Source organism: Durio zibethinus, chromosome 10 (assembly GCF_047325235.1).
Source record: "Durio zibethinus cultivar Kanyao isolate XHJ-2024 chromosome 10, ASM4732523v1, whole genome shotgun sequence".
Taxonomy (NCBI): Eukaryota; Viridiplantae; Streptophyta; class Magnoliopsida; order Malvales; family Malvaceae; genus Durio; species Durio zibethinus.
The window spans coordinates 4,873,226-4,894,332 of record NC_143171.1 but is presented as its reverse complement, the minus strand read 5'-3'; the positions used below and the strand labels follow the sequence as shown (position 1 = coordinate 4,894,332).

General features: G+C 32.0%; 3 protein-coding genes across 3 annotated transcripts; 2 read left to right on the top strand and 1 right to left on the bottom strand.

Annotated features, from left to right (window-relative positions):
* The first annotated feature begins 4,093 nt into the window (after positions 1–4,093).
* Positions 4,094–5,020, top strand: LOC111292790 (zinc finger protein 7-like). Its single transcript, XM_022885364.2, has one exon. The coding sequence runs from the start codon at positions 4,303–4,305 to the stop codon at positions 4,885–4,887; it is 585 nt and encodes a 194-aa protein (XP_022741099.1). The 5' UTR covers positions 4,094–4,302; the 3' UTR covers positions 4,888–5,020.
* Positions 5,021–13,491: 8,471 nt separating this feature from the next.
* LOC111292684 (putative indole-3-acetic acid-amido synthetase GH3.1) lies at positions 13,492–15,989 on the top strand. Its single transcript, XM_022885180.2, has 3 exons — positions 13,492–13,906; positions 14,002–14,103; positions 14,216–15,989. The coding sequence occupies exons 1-3, from the start codon at positions 13,551–13,553 to the stop codon at positions 15,606–15,608; spliced, it is 1,851 nt and encodes a 616-aa protein (XP_022740915.2). The 5' UTR covers positions 13,492–13,550; the 3' UTR covers positions 15,609–15,989.
* Positions 15,990–16,907: 918 nt separating this feature from the next.
* Positions 16,908–19,969, bottom strand: LOC111293243 (agamous-like MADS-box protein AGL104). The gene is made up of 12 exons (XM_022886051.2): positions 19,785–19,969; positions 19,548–19,601; positions 19,024–19,039; positions 18,865–18,932; positions 18,720–18,753; positions 18,570–18,631; positions 18,371–18,470; positions 18,172–18,258; positions 17,715–17,851; positions 17,416–17,593; positions 17,090–17,176; positions 16,908–16,976 (listed from the first exon to the last, which is right to left on the bottom strand). The coding sequence occupies exons 1-12, from the start codon at positions 19,967–19,969 to the stop codon at positions 16,908–16,910; spliced, it is 1,077 nt and encodes a 358-aa protein (XP_022741786.2).
* Between the last annotated feature and the right edge of the window lie 1,138 nt (positions 19,970–21,107).

The window sequence follows — 21,107 nt, the reverse complement described above, 5'->3', positions numbered from 1 at the left end:
CCCATAAGATGTAGAACCCCAATACTCTTATGGGGTGTCTATCCCACAAAATCCTACAACTCTCTTACATCTTTTTCTCATACCTAACCCTGTAGAGACTTCACATATTTATAACCATACAAACTTGTTCATTAAGAATCTCTCTCCTCTTAGAATTTTTCTCCTGTAAGTCAAACTTGCCTATTAAGAATCCCTTTCTCTTAGAATTCTTCTTTTGCAAGTCTTCTTGTCCATCAAACAATATCTGACAAATCTCAAACAAATCTCTAACAAATCTCAAATAAATCTCTTATAAGATTTGAGTCAATATTCCCAACAGTTGAAGCCCCGTTGACAGTCTGCACTGGTCAATATCAAGCTCCGTGGTAAGATTTGTCTTCTCTCCAGCATTTTGCAATGCAATACTGGACATGCTGCGCTAAATTTCAAGTGTTTAAAATAATTAGCAAGTGGGCAGTATTTTGCTCTTGACCAAAAAATTGGGCTATGGAAGATGTAACAACGTCTCGTCTCATTTTGCTAGATTCTCAGCATAGAGGCTTTTGGTTGAATTATAATCTCATTCCAGGAACCAGATCCAGCCGCCCGCTGGAAACAAAGAATGATTTTGTCATTTTCTTGAACTACCAGTGATGAAATGAAGAGCATATTTTTTCCTCGTATTCCCATGCCATCTTTGCCAAAAATTAAAATTAGCTTCCCCAGGAGAATTTTTTGGAATTTCCCATCTAAGTTTCTATTCTTTGAGTCTTATCCTGTTGTGGACTCTGTTATTTACTCAAATAATCCCAAGCTTTTCAGATAGATATACTTGGAACGGAGCTTCATTTGAGCACTGATAATCTCATCTAGACGAGTCATTCTCAAATACAAGTGTTTAAAGATGTGATTTCTAATGATTTATCTTCAATTTTCCAAAACCAAAATGCGCATTTAATCACTTTTATTATTGATTTGATAACTCTGCATCACCATTCTGTCATTTTAAACGCCAAGTTGAGAGGCATTTTACTCTGTTGCTATATTCAACGTGCCTAGTTGGGAGGCATTTGGCTCCTGTTTTTTGTTGGCCTGTTTGCTTTCTTTATATTTATTTCTTTGATGTGTGGAAGCATATCTCTTCTACAATTCCCTTTCGAATCAGCACTTCCATGGCATCCTTAATTATTGCTTTGTTTCCATCCTTATCATCAAATGCTTTAAAACCTGATACCAAGATAAGACAGAGACTTGATAAGCCAATCCTCATTCATATCATATGCTTCCTTTGTTCCATAGTTAAGGAACTATATATCAGTCTCAGTAAATTTAAACCTTCATCAGCTCCACACCAACAGAATCTCTAACTCTCTTATTCCATTCCCACCAAAAAAAAGCCTTCTAAGGACAAGATTATAAAGTGATAACTATTTTACCTTTTTTAGGGAATATGTAAAATTCAGAGATTCATGAATTTGGTTCTTAAAAGTATTATACTATGAATATAGCATTCCTTAGTTTTGCCGATGGACTTGTGGTTAAACTTTTAGTTTCAATCATCAGATTCAATCTGATAAACTCAAGTGTAAAAAATAAATAAATATAAAAATAAAAACATTGGTTTTCATTTCCGGTACCTAATGAAAGAATTATGATGATATGCACAAATTTATGGTTTTTTTTTTTGGGTACTTTTCCTTATGACTATGTTTAACAGTTGGAAAACTTGAAAGAAAAATTTTTTAGAGTTGGTCAGATATAAGACAAGACTCTTGAAAATGGAGTGTCATTGATTTAGTTTATCTGTTTGAAAAATGGCTTTTCTGTTTAACATATCCGAGGTAGAAAGAATAGCTACTATTCTAAAGAAATAATTGTTGTTTATTTCAACTAATTTGGACTGTATATATGAAAACTAATTGATAAGACAAGTCTAATGCTCAAAATTCTGAGTCAGCATTCCAACACCACAATTATTTTATCTCAGAGAAGCTTCAGCATCAAAGCAGCTTTCATCACACCCCAATGTGGGGAAGCTGTGGTTTTTTAAATTGATGTTTCTTTGGAACAGAAAAGATTCTGAGAATAAGCACAAGTGGTTCCCAATGCACTTCTCATACTGCGCATACACACTGCCCATCCACATTTGATCATCTTGCTTATAGAAAGAAACCAATTGAAAATCAGCCATCCCCCACCTTCTCTGCCCCTGCCTTTTTATCACTATTATTGTCAGTTCCCTTGGGCAGTTGGGCCCTCCAAACCTCCTTAATAATTTTTTTTCTTTTTTGTATTTGAGGTTTTAGAGATCGATTTTTAAATAAAAATTAAAAATTCAATACTCTACAAATAAATCACACACGACTGTCCACTAACCCTCTTAATAATTCTATCTTATCATAAACTAAAGGATTACCTAATGGCTTCTCTACTTCCATATGTTCTAGCGAACTTAGCATCACTTTAGCATCAAAAAATTTAATTTTCATGAAATAGATGACAATTCTGATTCATGAAACATATATTTTATATTTGACAGTCAACTTTGAAATTGAATCTACATATCTAGATCTAATTATATTTTTAAATTCAAGTTTCTTTCAGTAATTTGCAATTTTTTTTTTTGCCTGTTGCCATATCGACCTTTGCCTGCTTAAAACCGACAAAGGTGTACCATAGAGGATGGGAAGTAAAGGAGATAAGGGTGATGGTGCTGATATGAATAATTGAATGTCATGCCCTCCCCCTATTTAGTGCCAAAATGGTCAGTTTTCTGATTCAATAAGTACCCAAAAAAAACGTGTTGCTTTTGAGACCTTGTATAAAACAGGATCCCTTCTCCTAATGTCTGCAACCATCTTAACAAAAATTCTGCTTACCCTTCGCCAAAACCAATAAAACATTCCATCTGCATTAAACATGCAAGGAATGGTCCATAATTTGCCAAGTCCTTCAAAAGAGATTGAAAATTATGGCATGGAGTAAATAGGGCATAGAGCACATGATGCTTGGAACCATGTTAGTCAGATTAAAGTCATTTACTGGGGGTGCTATTTAGACTTTGTATTGAGGTTGGACAAGCTACTTTTTACCAATTTATATACACATATGGTTCAATCAGGGTCAGGGAGCTAACTTTTTTTGGCCTAATTTTCTGCTGTAGTTATTGGTCTTTGGATAACATAAAGCTTGTCCGTTCATTGTGTTAATTTGAGATAGGATTCTAATTTCATTTGTCGAATGGAAGTGTTTTCTTTTCATTATCACTTTATGAAAGTTTTTTCAAAGAGTCCACTCATTTAAACAGGCTTAATTGTGGGCTGAAATAGTGCTGTCTTCGTGCTACACAATCCGACAACATACAAATGCAAATGTGTTCAGACAATGACTCATTGAGACGGAGACATTAATTGCTTGATGAATTGACCATTAATGGCATTGTTGTCAGTTAAGCTCCCTTGACCCTGAAAAAATGAGGGCAAGGTTAAGTTCCATTTATTAATTCATCCAACATGGAGAACCATGTAGTTGATGCAATAGACGCGATAAAGAAGGTGAAAAAGATTATCATGTAATCTTAAGCTTAATATCGTAAAAATTAAGAGAATATTCGATTGAATTTAAATTGATATAATATTAAATTTGAATTTGTTTTTAAATTTAAAGTTTGAAACTTAATTCAAACTCAATCAAATTTTATTTTTTTAATTTGAACTCGATTCTAGATAAAAATCAAGCTACTCGAACTTATTTGATTAAGTTCGATTAATATGTAAAATTAAATTAAACTTTTATATTTGATAAAAATTTGATTATTTGTATTCGAACTTAAACTTAAACTCAAGTTCGAAATATTTGATTAATTAAAATATATTAAAATATAAAAATTTAATTAGACTCGTGAATTATTCGAATAAGATATAAAAATACTCGAATTTGAATCGATCGATAAATCAAATTATTTAAATTTAAATTTGACTTAATAATAATCATATTAAATTTAAATTTTATTTGAATTAAATCCAAATAACTTACTAATATTAATGTATCTTTTACGTTCTTAAATCCAATACTAATAGTCTACATAAGCATTGCCCCCATCAAATGTTCAAGTATCATCAGGATGGGAACCCCCCGACCCCCTTCCCCAGATAAAAGGGATTTAAATTTAATAATATCTACTGCCACTTCCCTGTCCATTAAATTCTTTCTTTATCTATTACGTCCTATTTAACCACACAGCTCTACAATTTCTTTAAGCCCCTCTATATCGATCAGAATTTCCTATTTACAAAACCTGTCTGAGTTGAGAATCTTTGTGCTATGACTTTCCAGAGGGATGAAGAAAAATATGAGACATCAGTCAACAACCAAGATGGTGAATCGAAAACAGGAGATGACAATAACGAAACAGGAGCTGGAGATGATAACTTGGGGGATTTGTTGAGTTTAGGACTTAACAGAAATGAGCCTGCAACAGCTGGAGAGTGTGATCCTCAATCAAAACCTGCTAGCAACAAGGTTTTCTCATGCAACTTTTGCATGAGAAAGTTTTATAGTTCTCAGGCCTTGGGTGGCCACCAAAATGCACACAAGAGGGAAAGAGGAGCTGCTAAAAGGTTCCAGTCTCACAAAATGATGATGACAACAATGGGGGTTCCCTTCAATTCTATTGCGGTTCGATCACTGGGTGTCCAACCTCATGCTATTGTTCACAAGCCTATCACAGAAGGGTCAGCAATGGTAGCAAGATTTGGAAGTGATTCCAGTCCTGTGTTTGGGATGGCTGGGACACCCTGTATGCTTGAAGAATCAATGGATTTGATCTGGCCAGGAAGCTTCCGCCTTGATAAATTACCAAAGCAAGAACCTGATTTGCAAAAGCTTGACTTAAATCTTCGGTTGTAGAATTCTATCTCACTTTGAGGAGTTTTGTCTTTTTATTTTCCCATAAAATCTAAAGGCTTTGTTATCTTTGTGTAATATGTTTCATATGCTCATCGTTTGTCTAATAATCACTACTAATTATGTTCTGTAAAAAGGATAGCCTGCCTCTTCCTCTACAATTCTACTAATTATAACATCCAAACTTTATTCTCATTTTGAGATATCTTTCTCAATCATGAATAAACAAATTTAACATTTTACTTATGATTAACAACAATTTCTTTTTCAATTTTCACAAGTTTAACTATTACTAAGAATGCTAAATTGAATGAATGTGATCCCTATAGTGTATCCCACAATACCAGTAGTGTGCTAGAAATTCTGTTGGTTCCTTGACTTTCTCCAAACCTTAAAACGAAAATGAAAATGTTTTTCACTTTTGACCTTCTAAGTTCAAGTTACTAAGCATCAAGGAGAAGTTAAAAACTTGGTAGCTGATAGGATTGCAATTGCCACTTGCCAGCACTGGATCAGAACCAGTTTTCCTGCTGATCTGGGCTAAGACCAACTCATGTAGCTCAAGTACCAATTCTAACATTGTAGTTGACCAAGCTTTTGGGCTTTTCTCCAAATCAAAAGTACATATGATCTCATTAACGTCAATCAATTATGGAGTGGGTTCATAGCTTGGCCCCTTCGAAGTGGTTAAATAATTCCGTGCAAAAGGAGCAGAATTGTACTCCCAGAAAGCATTAGAGGCCGACTTAAAATATCTTTCTTGCATACAGCTCACTTCATATTTTTCTTTTCTTTGTTTCCAGTATTAATCATCGGCATAGAAGCATCTTTCAATGACAGGCATGTAAAAATTAATAACAAAGCCTATGATTATATCCGCAGCAGCCATGTGATTTTTGCAGCATGTATATAGATATCCTTGACCGGGAACTTACCTCTTTCCATATCTTTTATTAGCCTATAAACCTAAACCAACCACCTTTCATAGATTGTTTGACTTCAAATGTCTCATTATTTATAATGTGTGATGGATTTTAGTGATTAAATCAATGATGAAGAGTTGAAAAAAGCAAGGAGCAGAGATTTTTCTAATGGTCACAACCGTTGAAATCCTGGTAAATGTTTGCAAAAAAATAGGGATAAATAGTTTGGCAGCACACTGACCAAGAAAAAACCTGCATCAGATAATGTGGAAGACATGAAAACCATTAAGTAATCTTTGAAAATAAACTATAGTGAGACAGGAAAGATCATATAATTATTTCCGTATCAGAAGAGTTAATCATTTCTTGAGGATAAGGCCCAAGACCCATATTAATTCAAGGGTCACGTATTCTAAATTTCTAATCTTCTTGATTCATCTCAATCATGAAATCAAGATATTGAAAAAAAAAAAATTAGATCGATTCATAGTTTCATCAAAAAATACAGTACTGATAAAGAAAATTTACTATATGATGCGATCTGTGACTGAGAAATCAAATTCTTATCCACAAGCTACCAATTAGATGAAAGTAACTTTACCAGTAAACCATACTTGATTTTTCATGGCAAAGAAGGAGAAAAAAAAGGGGGGAAAAAGTTATCAATGTGTTAATTGGTTGACTGTAGCTGTTATATATATATATATATTAATCAGGCAGAAGGACCAAAAATGCAAGCTGGTAAAGACAACCTTTTTTTTATTACAGACTACACCAGACAAAGAAACCTCAGTCCTTCGGTTAAAATTAGCGGCTTTTTTTGTGAAATTGATTTTGTTTGGAAGTACTGTGCATGGTTGATGGTTCTGGTTCCATATAGCATAAATCAACCCTACGGGCCTGCTAATGATATATTATATTAAGTTGGATATATATATATATATATATATAATTATATGGAAGGTCTAAACACTACGTAACTAGGAATAGACTTAAATCTTTCATTAGTTCAATAAAATCAAGCCGAGATCTTGCTTACCATCTGGTCTCCACTTTCCAACAAGACCTGAAAAAATGTTGACAAAAATGTCGATATATAATGTAATTAACCTGTCATCTCTACCATGCACTTTTTTAATTCTTTCTCCCCTTTCGAACTGTCCTGGCAAGTCATCATTCAGAGGTGCTGGACCACATCGAAGAGATAAAGAAAGAGAAAGCATACACCCTTGCATGGTAATAATCACAATATATGTTCATTGCGAATCCTCATCACCATAGAAGCCTTATGAATTCAAAGATTTTATTTTTTTATATAATTATAACATAACCTCTTTGACAAGTAATGTAAGAATGTTACTCCCAAAAATGCCAATTCATGTATGAAAATGTAGTAAAAGACTAGAAGAAAAGATCTATATTTTTTGATCAAATTAAACATGACAAATTAAATCTGTCATTAACAACAATTAAAAAGGGTTGGATCATATTACGTAGAAAATCATACATTATCAATTCACTTACTTGACAAGTGGATGATAAAAGTTGACCACTTCAAATTTAGTTTCTCATTCTCTTAGAGGCAGTGGAAACCATTTAATCTGTTCTATTTCTCTGTACAATGTATTTGCTTTTGACATTTCTTACTCTGTTACTCCTTTTAATATGACAAAGCAAGGGCGGCTACTTTGCAATAAAAATGAATAAATACTAAGGAAAGAAAGATAATTTTGTTTTGTATTTGCCAAAAATAAGTAGATGTATAGATTCAAATCAGAATTATTGCTCCCAGTACGAAACAACAGATTAAATGCATGCATTCATCCTCCCCACATGATGGTTATTATCCTTCAATCAATTATTCAAACATAAAAAGCATTAATAGTACTGTTGTTTCAATTGAAATTTGCGAAATGCAGTGAACCTCTCCATGTTGCTTGCCAAACTCCTTTTAATTTCAATGCTTTCTGCAACTCCATTCTCCTTCAAAAAAAATTTTTTTTCTACATTTTGTCTCGTAGTCTTGTACAGATTAATTAATCACAAAGCCTTTTATTATAAGAAAATAATATGTTGCCAACAATCGTGTGGTCCAGTGAATTTATACGTTTACGAGGACAACCGAAAAGCTCAAAGTTTGAAGCCTTCATTTCACGAATTTGAACAAAGTTTAGCCAATGTGCATGAACATGGCAGAATCTTTTTCACCAACCAGAGGTTACAATGTTTCAAATTGTGAAGCAATAAAGATGAAAAACAAGGTTGTGGAAATGTTCCCGATTACCCTTTTCGGGAATTTGATAGAAGAGACTTTCAAAGGCCGGAAGTCACAAAATTAAGCTAGTTGTATCCCTTCCCATGCGTACTTGTTTTTTAGCCCCATGACTTGGAGTCGTCATTTTCACGTTCCTGCTTTTTTAAAAGCTGTTTCTTTCTGCCTTCTCCTCCAGATTTAACCGTGTTTAATTCTATCTTAACATAATTTTTATTTTTTTCTCTTGTTTTCTTTATCTCATCTCCTTTAATCATGCCTCGATATATAATTTATTGTTCTATATAGTTCCAACCAATTGATAATCTGATATGAATATCCATAGCAGATATTTCGAATTGGTGCTTTATAGTTATTGCAAATTATTGATGGTGTTTGCATGTTGGTAGGGTGATTGGTGATTTAGAAGTCGTGTGAAGGATTATAAGAACTTACAAAAGGAAAGCATAGTCAGGAAATGTCAGAGTTGATTTTTCAAGACACACTCCAACAATCAAGTCAGTTAAGTATATAGATTTTTTTGAGGAATAAGGTAAATTACAAAAAGTAGTTAGGAATCTTAAGGGATAAGGGTTCTTTGTTCATATTGTGTCTGGACTTTTGTTTTTTCTTATATATGAAAAAAAAAATGATGACATGATCAAAGTTGTTGATAGCTTAATGGCATAACTATGTGAAACTTGAAAAAAAAGTTATATACAAAAGTATAAATTATATTTAATGACATCGAATCGATATAGATTATATTTAATGATTTTAAATAAATTAAAGATCAATTAATCTGTTATTAAATAATACTTTAATGAGATATTAGTGGAGGTAATTGGACGAGTCTCGTTTGAGCAAGGACAAATTTGTTTTATGGCAAAAAATTTGAATGTCAAATGATGTGGTATTCGATCGTACGCTAACTTAGCAATCATGAAAATTAATCTTACCAATTGAATAGATAGCTACAACACAAATAATTGTTAATTCACTTAAAACTTTGCAAAACATGCATTCCCTTTGAATCCAATCCTTTCTAAAAGATTGAAATTATTCGGACTTTGTTGGGTTATATATGCTAGTTTTTTTCAAAGTCATTTAGTGATGTTCCACAAATTATTAAAAAACTGGCATTTGACGATACCTCAAAATCGTATAACTTGGCTGATTCGATCGACCCACACCACCCCGCGCGTGCGTATTTAATTGATTGATTGACCTGATAATTTGAAATACAAAATAATAACATAATATAAAAATAATATAAATAAAAAATATGAAAATAATATAATTTAAAATTTTAAAAAATTATAAATAAATTTAATAAAATTAAAAAATTATATTTTATATTTTCATATCGATATAACATGTAACATATAATTTTTATGTAAAATATAATATAAATATAATATTTTATATAATATAATGATAAGAATTATTAGATCTATTTGATTAATTCGTTGATAGATTGACTTGGTTTGTGAAGAAAATCATCCTCAACTAATAGACTTCGAGGTGTGAGCATATGGTGGATTTTTTCTATAGTTATCGGAAACTAATTCATTTGCAAGCTCTCTTGCCAAAATGGGATAGGATTGAATTTTTATTAATTTTAGCTTGTATCGTTTAGTTCATGTAAATTTTTTTAAAATAATAATATTCTATAAATTTAGAGTTTAAATTTTAATATTTATAATTTTTTATTCTTCTCTTCAATTGTGGTTTTTTTAGGGATGGAGCCACTCTTTCATTTAGGGTATCTTTTGCAACTCTTAAATATTAAAAAATAAAAAAAAAGTTTAAAGAAAATTTTTTATTGAATATTTTAAATATTGAAAAATTAAAAAATTGAAGGAAAATTTTCAATGGACACACTAAAATTTTTCATAGATATCCCTTTTTTTATAAAATTAATAATTCGTTGATAGATTTATATATATATATATATATATATATATATTATAAGTAAATATCTTTTAAAAAAAATCTAAATCCATTACTGACTTACTTTATAAAAAAAATTTAAAAAAAAAAACTGTATTTTTTTGGCGTGTTCAAGATAGAATTGGTTTGTATTCTTTTTTATGGAAGTTTAATTGAACACGTCTTCCATGTGTTTTTCAAACCCTGATGATACAAGGGTTGGACTGCTGTAACGTTCTATTTCTTTAATGAAATTGAAATTGTGGCTGAAAAAAAAAGAGAGAGGGACATGAATGATTACCCAATTTATTTATAAAAGAATTGTGGCTGAAAAAAAAAAGAGAGAGGGACATGAATGATTACCCAATTTATTTATAAAAGATCCGAGGCTTCATGCCTACAAAAATTGGCTAATTACGAGAGGGGAAAAAAGACCTTTTTGATCAGGTAATTAACACATAAATCCATGGCCTGTTTTTATGAAGAATTTTCAAGTCTTACTGCTTACTTCCGTACAACCGCATTTATCCAATTACTTAAGCCATCCAGCTTGACCATGTTTCCTTGAAGGTAATCGAAGAAGCAAAAAGTCAATTGCGTGAGAAAAACAAAAAGATCAGTAGGGATAAGTTAGTTTTACGTAGAAACATCTCCCAGACAAGAGTTTAATTTGACCAAAACAGAAATCACACCATTCTTGTAGACCGAAAGCTTTGATTTTTTTTTTTTTTCCAATGAATGATTAATTTAAGTGATTAAAAAATATATTATTTTTGTTTTTATTCAAATTTATTAAGAGATTGTAAAAATAATTTTTTTTTATAAACTCATCAAATTCTGACATAAATAAATCTATTTATATCCATAAAAATATTTACTTTAAGCTTAAAAACCCTTTATCACTAAAAGAAATACACGTCCTTCTATTTCGAACATATTTCCCCCTCAAAGCTTTGGACTAAAAATTGCTCAAGGGATAAAGGAAGGGTCACAACTCACAAATCACAATCATATAAATCACATAAAATGTTGCACTTTTTAGAGGTCAACATCTTTGCTTTGGGTAGTTGTTGGGAAGTCAATATCCATGAACTATATTCCTGATCTATATGTAATAAAAAAAAAATCCCTAATAATGATGGAATTAAATATCAAGACCATAGTCGGTTTAAGAACAATTGGCAAAGTCTTTTATTAGAATTTTTTTATTAGTTTAAATAATATTTGTTAGACTTTTATGGCTTACTTCTCTAATCAGCTTTCCAGGATGAACAAGAAAAATTAAAGAAATGGCTCTCACAGTTGAATTTTCCCCTAATAAATTTCTAATAATGATATATTAATTAAAAATTTATATTTGATATACTATTAATATATAAATTTTATGTACTATTAGTTAATTTCATAATGACATCACATTAAAAATTAATTTTAAAAATTTTAAACTCTTAAAAATAAATACACTTAATTTTAAAAATATATTTAAAATTAAATCTTTTTAATGGCATGTCATTATATAATTCATTGATGGTATATAGTATTTTATGTTGATAATGCACTAAATGTAAATTCATTAATTAATATGAGATTTATTAAAAATGTGTTATTTTATATCTATTATAATCAATTAATTTTAGATTGAATCCTTAACAGAACCTATTGTCATTACATCATATTATAATTTTTGTTAAAAAAAATTATGAAATCACTGTATTTTATTTATGCTAAAATATTTGATTTTGATTCTTTATTTTTCATAGCATGTGAAGAAATGTTTCCATTTAAGGACAAAATTGTGAAACACAAAAGCATCCATTATATGAGAATATATGGTTAACATTTTAATAAAACGTTAAGGGGAGTTGCTTTCATTTTTAATTTTATCAAGTTCATCAAAAGTAATTTTGCTAAATTATCTTTATTTATTATTGCATTCAAAATGGCACAACATGAAGTCGGCACCCAAATTAAATGCTTATTTAATTTAGTAAAAAAAAAATTAGGATTGTTCGCTAATGATTTTTTAGGCATGACATGTATCATGCAAAATGAAATAACTTACCTTCTAATTTCTTCAACAAGATTTAATTTCATAGACATAATGAGTTCACAAAGAAGGTGAGAAACGATTGGGAAAGATAACAAAGTTATAGACACAAATTTATTAGCCAAGCTAGTAAAACATCTAAATAAAAAAAAATGCCTTATTTAATCATAATATAGATTATTAATATCTATATATCTTTTGCATATGAAACTATAAATTTATATTTGATATGCTGTTAATGTATAAATTATATATACTATCATTAAATTGAATAATGCAATTTTATTAATGAAATAGATCAGATATAATTTTTTAAAAAGTATTAATTTTTATACATTTATTTTAATAGTTAATATTTGCTCATTAATAAGATAACATCATCTGATTTATTGATAGTATATAAAATTCATACACTAATAATATATTAAATATAAACTCATTAAACTATTTAATTAATCTAAAATTGGGGAGCCTACCCTCTCTAAATCTATGTCTACTCGATTCTAGGTATTCAATAGTACAATACTAAATATATCAAATTTTATATTTCTCTCTATTCCCACATTATAACTTCTTTTATGAAAAAAAAAATGATTTTACAATTGAAATTTTTTAATCAATCATATGATCTAATATTCAATAAATTGCAAGGAAGAAAAAAATTATAATTATTCCCAAAAGATGCTGGAGAAAGCAATGGCATTGGTAATGCAACTGCCATGCATTATCTAAAATCAAATGCAAAAGAACCCCCACCTACCCTCATCGTATAAAATGTTACAAATGAACCTCGACATCAAGAACAAGTAGAAAACACAAATTCTAACCAAATCTTTTATTGAAAAAACTTAAGAAGAAAAATGAAAATCCTCTGTCACTTCACATGATTGCTGCTACGACCTTGATAAAATCTTTTATATAAATAATTCCAATTTGATTTCTATAATAATTAAGTAATTAATAATTAAATCCTAATTAAGGGTCTGAATAATCAAAATTAAGGGTCTGAATAATCAAAATCCTAGTTGTTAAGCAGCACCAAGTCGCAGCTTAAGCTTTGGAAGTCTCTTTTCCTTGGAAGAGCCGGCAATTGTTGCACCATTGAGCAACACATGAACCAGAAAAGGGCCGCGTATGGTCCGGCTGACGCTTAGGCCTAGAAAAAACCGCCCTCAAGCTGACATGGCACGACAAGTAGGACCCGCATGTTGAGGTTTTTATAACCAGTGTTACGTGTCATGGGGCTCACGTGTCTCCTTTCCTAGCTACACATGGGCAACACTCAAATATATTTCAGCAACACAAAATTCAGTCAACTTCCCTCCAAATACGTACTATTCTTCGGCTCTCTAGGTTGGACAAGTTGCTGACATGGCACACACAAATATGTTCATGGTTTCGCTCCCCTTTATAGGCAGCTAATCCCTCCTTCAGCTTCTCTCACACCTTAGCAATTGATTTTGCTTTGTTAAAATTACTTAATTTTCTAATATACATATATATATATATATACATGTTCACATTTTTTCTTTCACTTTCAATATCGAACATGGCCGTTGATTCAACTCTCCCGTCTCCACTTGGTGCTCCTGTTTGTGAGAAAGATGCCAAAGCTCTTCAATTCATTGAAGAGATGACAATGAATGTTGATTCTGTTCAAGAGAAGGTTTTAGGTGAGATCCTAAGTCGAAATGCTGAGACTGAGTATCTCAAACGGTTCCAGCTCAGTGGAGTTACGGACCGGGAAACATTCAAGTCTAAAATTCCCGTTGTCACTTATGAGGATCTTCAGCCTGATATCCAACGTATCGCCGACGGTGACAAGTCTCCTATATTATCTGCTCACCCAATTTCAGAGTTTCTCACTAGGTCAGAATTTTAGCAAAAATTCATGCGTTTTTTCTTTTTTAAAAAACAATAAATTGGGTAATGAATTTTTTTTCTTTTTTGGGCTTAATTTGCAGTTCTGGGACTTCAGCTGGAGAAAGAAAGCTGATGCCAACGATTCATGAAGAGTTGGACCGTCGCCAACTCTTGTATAGCCTTCTCATGTCTGTAATGAACCTGTGAGCATACTTTGTTCTACTCTTTCTTTTGTTTCTTTGGCTTTTTACATGGAAAATTATATATTCTTTGTTGAAAACAACGTTCGATATTTATGTTTTTTGGTGGTGATAGTTACGTTCCGGAATTGGACAAAGGGAAGGGTCTTTATTTCTTGTTCGTGAAAGCGGAAACAAAAACTCCTGGAGGGCTTGTGGCACGCCCTGTTCTCACAAGCTACTACAAAAGCGACCACTTTAAGACCAGGCCATATGACCCTTTCAATGTTTACACCAGCCCCAACGAAGCCATTCTTTGCGTCGACTCTTTTCAGAGCATGTATACGCAGATGCTATGTGGCTTGATCATGAGGGAAGATGTTCTTCGGGTTGGTGCTGTGTTCGCCTCTGGTCTACTACGGGCCATTCGTTTCCTTCAAATCAACTGGAAACAACTTGCTCATGACATCGAAACCGGAACCTTAAACCCTAAAGTAACTGATGTTTCAATTCGAGAATGTATGAACAAAATGTTGAAACCTAACCCAGAACTTGCTGAGTTCATTACCAAGGAATGCTCAGAAGAGAATTGGGAATGTATCATCACTAGAATTTGGCCCAACACAAAGTACCTTGATGTGATCGTAACAGGAGCCATGGCTCAATATATTCCCACCCTAGAATATTACAGTGGTGGCTTGCCAATGGCTTGCACCATGTATGCTTCGTCAGAGTGTTATTTTGGTCTGAACCTCAAGCCAATGTGCAAACCATCCGAAGTCTCATACACTATCATGCCAAACATGGCTTACTTTGAGTTCTTGCCTCATGAATCATCTGTTTCGGATCTGTCTCGTGACTCACCGCCTCGCCTTGTTGATCTCCCAGATGTAGAAGTCGGCAAAGAATATGAGCTAATCGTCACCACTTATGCAGGGTTGTGTCGTTACAGAGTCGGTGATATCCTTCGAGTCACAGGTTTCCACAACGCAGCTCCACAGTTTCGTTTCATTAGGAGAAAGAACGTGTTGTTAAGCATCGAGTCAGACAAAACTGATGAAGCTGAGTTGCAAAAGGCCATTGAAAACGCTTCAGTCTTGCTGAAGGAATTCAATACCAGCGTTGTTGAATACACAAGCTACGCAGACACCAAAGTCATACCAGGTCACTACGTTATTTACTGGGAATTACTCGTTAAAGACTCAGCTAATGCCCCAACAGACGAAGTTTTGAACCAATGCTGCCTACAAATGGAGGAATCACTGAACTCGGTGTACCGACAAAGCCGAGTTGCAGACAACTCAATCGGTCCGCTGGAGATAAGGGTAGTGAAAAACGGCACATTTGAGGAGTTAATGGACTATGCAATTTCAAGAGATGCCTCCATAAATCAGTACAAAGTTTCAAGATGTGTCAGCTTCACTCCAATCATGGAACTTCTCGACGCAAGGGTGGTTTCAAAACATTTCAGTCCAGCTTTACCGCACTGGACACCCGCAACGTCGTCGGTGAAAGCACACACTGCATAGCGTTGGAGAAAGAACAAAAGTTTCGGAAAGAATATGCTTGGCTACCATGCCAAAAACAAAATAGACAAGTAAGAGTGGTCTCCTTCTATTGAAAAAAAATTAATTTAATTATTAGCTGTTAAAAAGGTTTGCGTCTGTGTTTGTGTAGTAAGTTTAAGTTCATATAATCTGTGCGCACGCATGATGTAATTTTTGGTTCTTGTCATTTCTTGTTTGTTTGTCCCTTGTAATCGTTTCTTAGATATGTTTTTTCTTTTCTTTTCTTTTCATAAAGTTGAGGAAAAGATATTAAAGTCATGAATGTCAAACGTTGTAAATCTATAAATGTTTCATTGGTTTTCTTGTCTATTTATCTCAATCTCTAGTTCTCTTCTGCATGGATTTTAGCGCACGTGCTACACAGTCCTCTGTCAATCCTTTTTTTTTTTTTGGATAGATTTTGTTTTGATTACAGAGGCTTTCTCTTGTTCATGAAGTCAATTGTTTGGAAGGATGTCAAAGGGCTTTTTAATGAGTGGATGGATATGGAGATATGGGTTCTGTTATATGTGGCTTTTAATTTTGTTTGTTGTTTCATTGTTTGAACAAATTAATTTCCAATCTTGTACTTAATTGGAGTATTAATTTTATGCTTACAGTCGTATCTTTTTACACTTTCTCAATGTTTATATAACTATAGGGTTTGAATTCGAGCTTTTATCAAATGCCTTGCACGACTGTAAAGTTGTAAAACAAAAGAAAAATCTACCAATAATTTGTCCTCGGCATCGTTTGGAAAAGATTTTCTTCTTGATTGAACTATTTAATTCTTATATATAGTAATATTATCACAATTCATTAACTTAATTTAATTTATTAAAAGAGACATGTGCTTTTGTATAGCTAAGCAAGACTAATTATCCATCAATGACAGTGCAGCTAAAAAGCAATAAAATTGACTCATAATGAAAAAAAAAAAAACCCCAAGTTTTCTAACGTTAAATGGCTACAAAATCAACCTCTCTCAACATTCATGCACCGTGTAGCCGCTGGCTTTAACATAGCTTAAAAAGCAATTTGTTGTTTGTTAAAGTATATATTTAGCTTTGTATAGGACAGTAATAATATTGTTGTCGTTTAAAGTTGACTGAAACCTTTGTGAAAAGTAAATCTTTGACCATGTCGTTTAGAACCTAACAAAAATTTTTACCCTTTCAGGTTTGAACACAAAATCATAACCAAGGCCAAATCACAGAAAATTATAATGCCAAACCTCATCTTTTGATGAAATATAATTAATTAGTAATTGCTTTAAGTATCTTAAGAGTCTGCTAAGGCGACAATAACTTTTTTTTTTGGTTGGAATCTAATAATTGAGGCGTCTAAAACCTAAAGGCAATGGGAGAGATTTTTAAAGCTTTGATTGCATCAAGAAAAAGATCGTCCTGTCCCCCCCCCCCCTTGTCCTTGACATTCTTTTGGCTTCAATGGAGAAACCATACATTTGAGTCAAGGTTTGAACTATTGCCACGGAAAGTCCTCATTGAACTTCCCGCTTCACACTGCGCTGCGCCGCTTGTTGCCCTTGCCTGCATATGAATATTTACTCAAATCACTAAATTTTACATATTAGTATATGCCTATTTAAAAGTTCATACTTCTGCTCTTTTGCATTAACAAGATTTTTCTTATTTCATTTCTATTTTATGGAATTAGTGAGAATTTTCTATTAATGACTTTTACCTAGTATGATTAATTAATGTTATTTTGTAAAATTTTGTAAAAAATGGTAGTATATATATATCTAAGAAATTATTGCACATTTTACCTGTTGTATGATGTCCATTCCCGGAGGGAAATTTGCATTGACAATTCCAGACGCCGGATGTTGGATATAGCCATCAACCTTAGGTTGACCGTTCACATCATTTCCGGCCAAGTTTTGGTGCCCTTGAAGATATGTCATTGAAGATGAGAGGTTTTCAAACAAAGGTTCTCGTAAATTTCTACAACATTAAAAGGAGATGTAAACTTAACATGCATACAACTTAGTTTAGAAACAAGCAGAAATATGTGAAAAAGTGGCATTAGCTCTTTCTTTTTGTGTTTACAATTTCAATTAAAGACCTTGGGAGCTGAAGTCCATTTGACTGAAACGTTCTCGGAGCGAGGAGATCTTTCTGTGATTGCCAGCCAATCAAGTTGTAGTTTAAACTTCCCGATATGGAACCCCTGGAACTTGCCTTTTGTGCCGGAAGTGGATTCTAAATGTTACCACAGCAAAGCAAAGTGTATGGTTAAAAGACATCTCTAGACTCTAAAGTCTTTACCAAGGCTGATATATAATTGAATTATTATTGGCAATACATCATGGAAATTCCAAGAGATACCAATGATTGTACAGTCTATTGATAGAGTGATAAACTCTTAATTTTAATTATTAGGATTCAATCCAAAAGAGATATACAGTAAAACATAGCAAATTTCGATAATATTGTCATGATTTCTTCTATATCAAGCATTAAAGTTACCAGAAATTATAATAATTAGAATAACTAGAAATGGGATATGTTTAGTTTCCTACCTCCCTGGAATCAACTAAATGAGGCCTAATGGTATTTCCAAATTCCTGTGAAGTTGGTTGAACACTACAATTTGCTTCTAAAAATCGCTGTAAAATCAGAAGCAGGACAGGTAAAGATTTAATGATCAGTAAAGAAAAACCCGATGGACAGGAGAAGAGAAATTGAATATTAGGGTGCATGCACATGCATATATCTTGCCTTGCGAAAATGGACAAGTTTCAAGGTCTCTTCCAGGATCATCTCATGGTATCTAGCCTCGCTCATTGATTTAACACAACTAGGATTTCTCAAAAAATACCTTCAAAAACCAATCCATATTTTTTTTTATATAATTAGTAATTAGATTTAAAATTTCTGATATCAGAATGAAAATTCAAGATTATTTTATAGCCCTTACTGCAATTGCTTCTCCACATCCTCCAGTTGAGTGCTGCACATAAGTATTTCTTTCTGGATTTCCTGCATTGATATGAAAGTTGATGAAAATTTTCCATTTATATATTAATATTAATTTTAGCCTTAAATATATTATTGTTTGATCGCATACCTGTAATTGAGAATCAATGTCCAATTTGTTGGTGCTACATATATCAGGAAAGTAAAAGAAAATTAATTACAACAATATGGTCAGTCACCATTAAAATATATATAGATCAATTGATGAACCAATTATCTGACGAAAGAAAGCAAACCTAGAGCTGGTGGGGTGATTATAAAAATCAGCTTCAACGCTCATCTGAGTAACAATGCGCTGGATCAACTGAAACAAATTATATTTGTCTCATATAAACTTGTACTAAAAATATGAAATTAATATCAAAATAAATGGTTTGGATTAAAAGAGTGGTTACCTCTTGATTTTGCACCCTTGATTTGTGTAATAATTGGGCGGTTCATGACCCAAAAAAAAAGCATTTAGTCAAAATGTAAATTAAGACATTAATGTATATCACCATTATATATTATAAACTGGAATCTCTAAGCCTCTCCCTACTTTTGATAAAATTTTCTTTTATGAATACTTTTATACTATTTCATAGCAAGAATGCTAATTATAAGTCTAACCTCAATATTTTACTTTTAAAGAAGATACTTAAGAGGATTCAATCATAAATCGTAAATCTCAACACGAATGGAGAATTCTCATCACATATCTAAATCAAACATTAATAAAATATAGCACGTTCTAATTGATGTCACGTAAAATATTATCTTGATATCATTTTAATTTTATAATTAAAAGTATCGTGTATACCGTTCAATTTCTTCATCTATTGACATTACTATAGCAAAAGTCTTGTATTTATTTTTTAAAATGCTAGCCTTATTTTCTAATTATCTTCCACCCCCCCCCCCCACCCAAAAAAAAAATTACCATCCACGTCGGCGAGCAGGGAGTTCAAGATAATGAGCAAAAATATCTTCTACCCTACAAAATCCAAAATCAAATTACTTAAAACAATTGATCACAGAAATAAACTTCAACAAATTATTCATCCAAAACAAATTAACAGTAGAAATGATTAAAATGATCACATAAGATTAAGTCATCAATCAACAATTTTTAGCCTTAGACGATGAAACAAAAAAAACACACACACACAAATCAGACCTTTTCTTTCCATCAAAAAGGAAGAGTTTTCCTGCTGGAGAAAATAAAATGAGAGCAACCTCTACATCACAAAGAGTGGAAAGTTCATAAGCTTTCTTGACAAGCCCACTTTTCCTTTTGGCAAAAGTTATATGCCTGTAAGTTTTGTTCTCAATTTTTTTCAGCTGCACTTTCACCCTACCCATTTTTTTTTCTATCTGCCTCACTAGGTTTTCCTTTCAATTAACTATTTATAGAGGATATAAAATTTTGCTTCCTCTTCTTCCCTCTTTAATTTTGTTCAGGTCCACTGTGATACAAATTAAAGTAAAATTAACCTTTTAAACCTTTTCAAGCAACTTTAGCTGCCATGCTTTAGACAACTGTGTTACTGCAATAACTTTTGTTAACCTATTCAATCAGATTCCTTAATTAAAGAGTTATTAAAGATACAAATCAGCAACTCATTGTCAAAATTAATCCACATTAACACTCCAACTAGGCCTTAATATTTTATTTGGAAACTCATGCATTCAATTTGATTCTAAGTGTAATAGTTTGATAATATTACATTTCTGGAATAGAGTTTGGACTCCCAATTGCAAGATGATCTAAGGGGTTGTGGGGTGAAAATAGAGTACAAACATGCACAAGCCAGATGCAAAGGCAGATAGCAAACTGTTTTTATGATATACAAAATTGTTCAGATCCAAATATACATTTGAGTTCCAATCAAAATAGTATTTGATATTACATTTCCAATTCAAAAACACCAAACTAGTTTACCAAAGACAACTTTTAGAGTTTAGATCAAAAGATTATATATAATCTCTAAAAACTAAGCTTATAAGCCATATATAGGAAGAAATTATTTAATCCATTGTTAGTAAAATTTTTAAACTCCACAAATAAAATTAATAAGATGATACATGCTTTTAATATATATATATATATATGAGTTAATGAAGATCTTGTTTAAAGCTTATTTTCAAGCCTCTTTTGACTTAAGGGCCAAAAACCCCATTTCTTCTCCTGTATTGTATGTGCCTTGGTCAAATTATAAAGCACCAACAACTTCCCAAAAAAATTTCTTAACCACTAAGTTTTGAAACTTTAAATTTATAGTTTAAAGGTGAGATTTATGAGATCAAAAAAGAAATTACTACCTATTGTTGTAATTATTCATCTGTGAACTTTTACATGTGGAAAAGAAAAAAGGGATGAACATAGTGCCTCCCCCTTATTCTAAATCTACAGATCTTTAATAGCTCAAAATTTTGGACCATTTTCTAGTTTTATAACCGGTTCTTTAATCAAAAGGTTATCAAACTAAAATTGAAATTG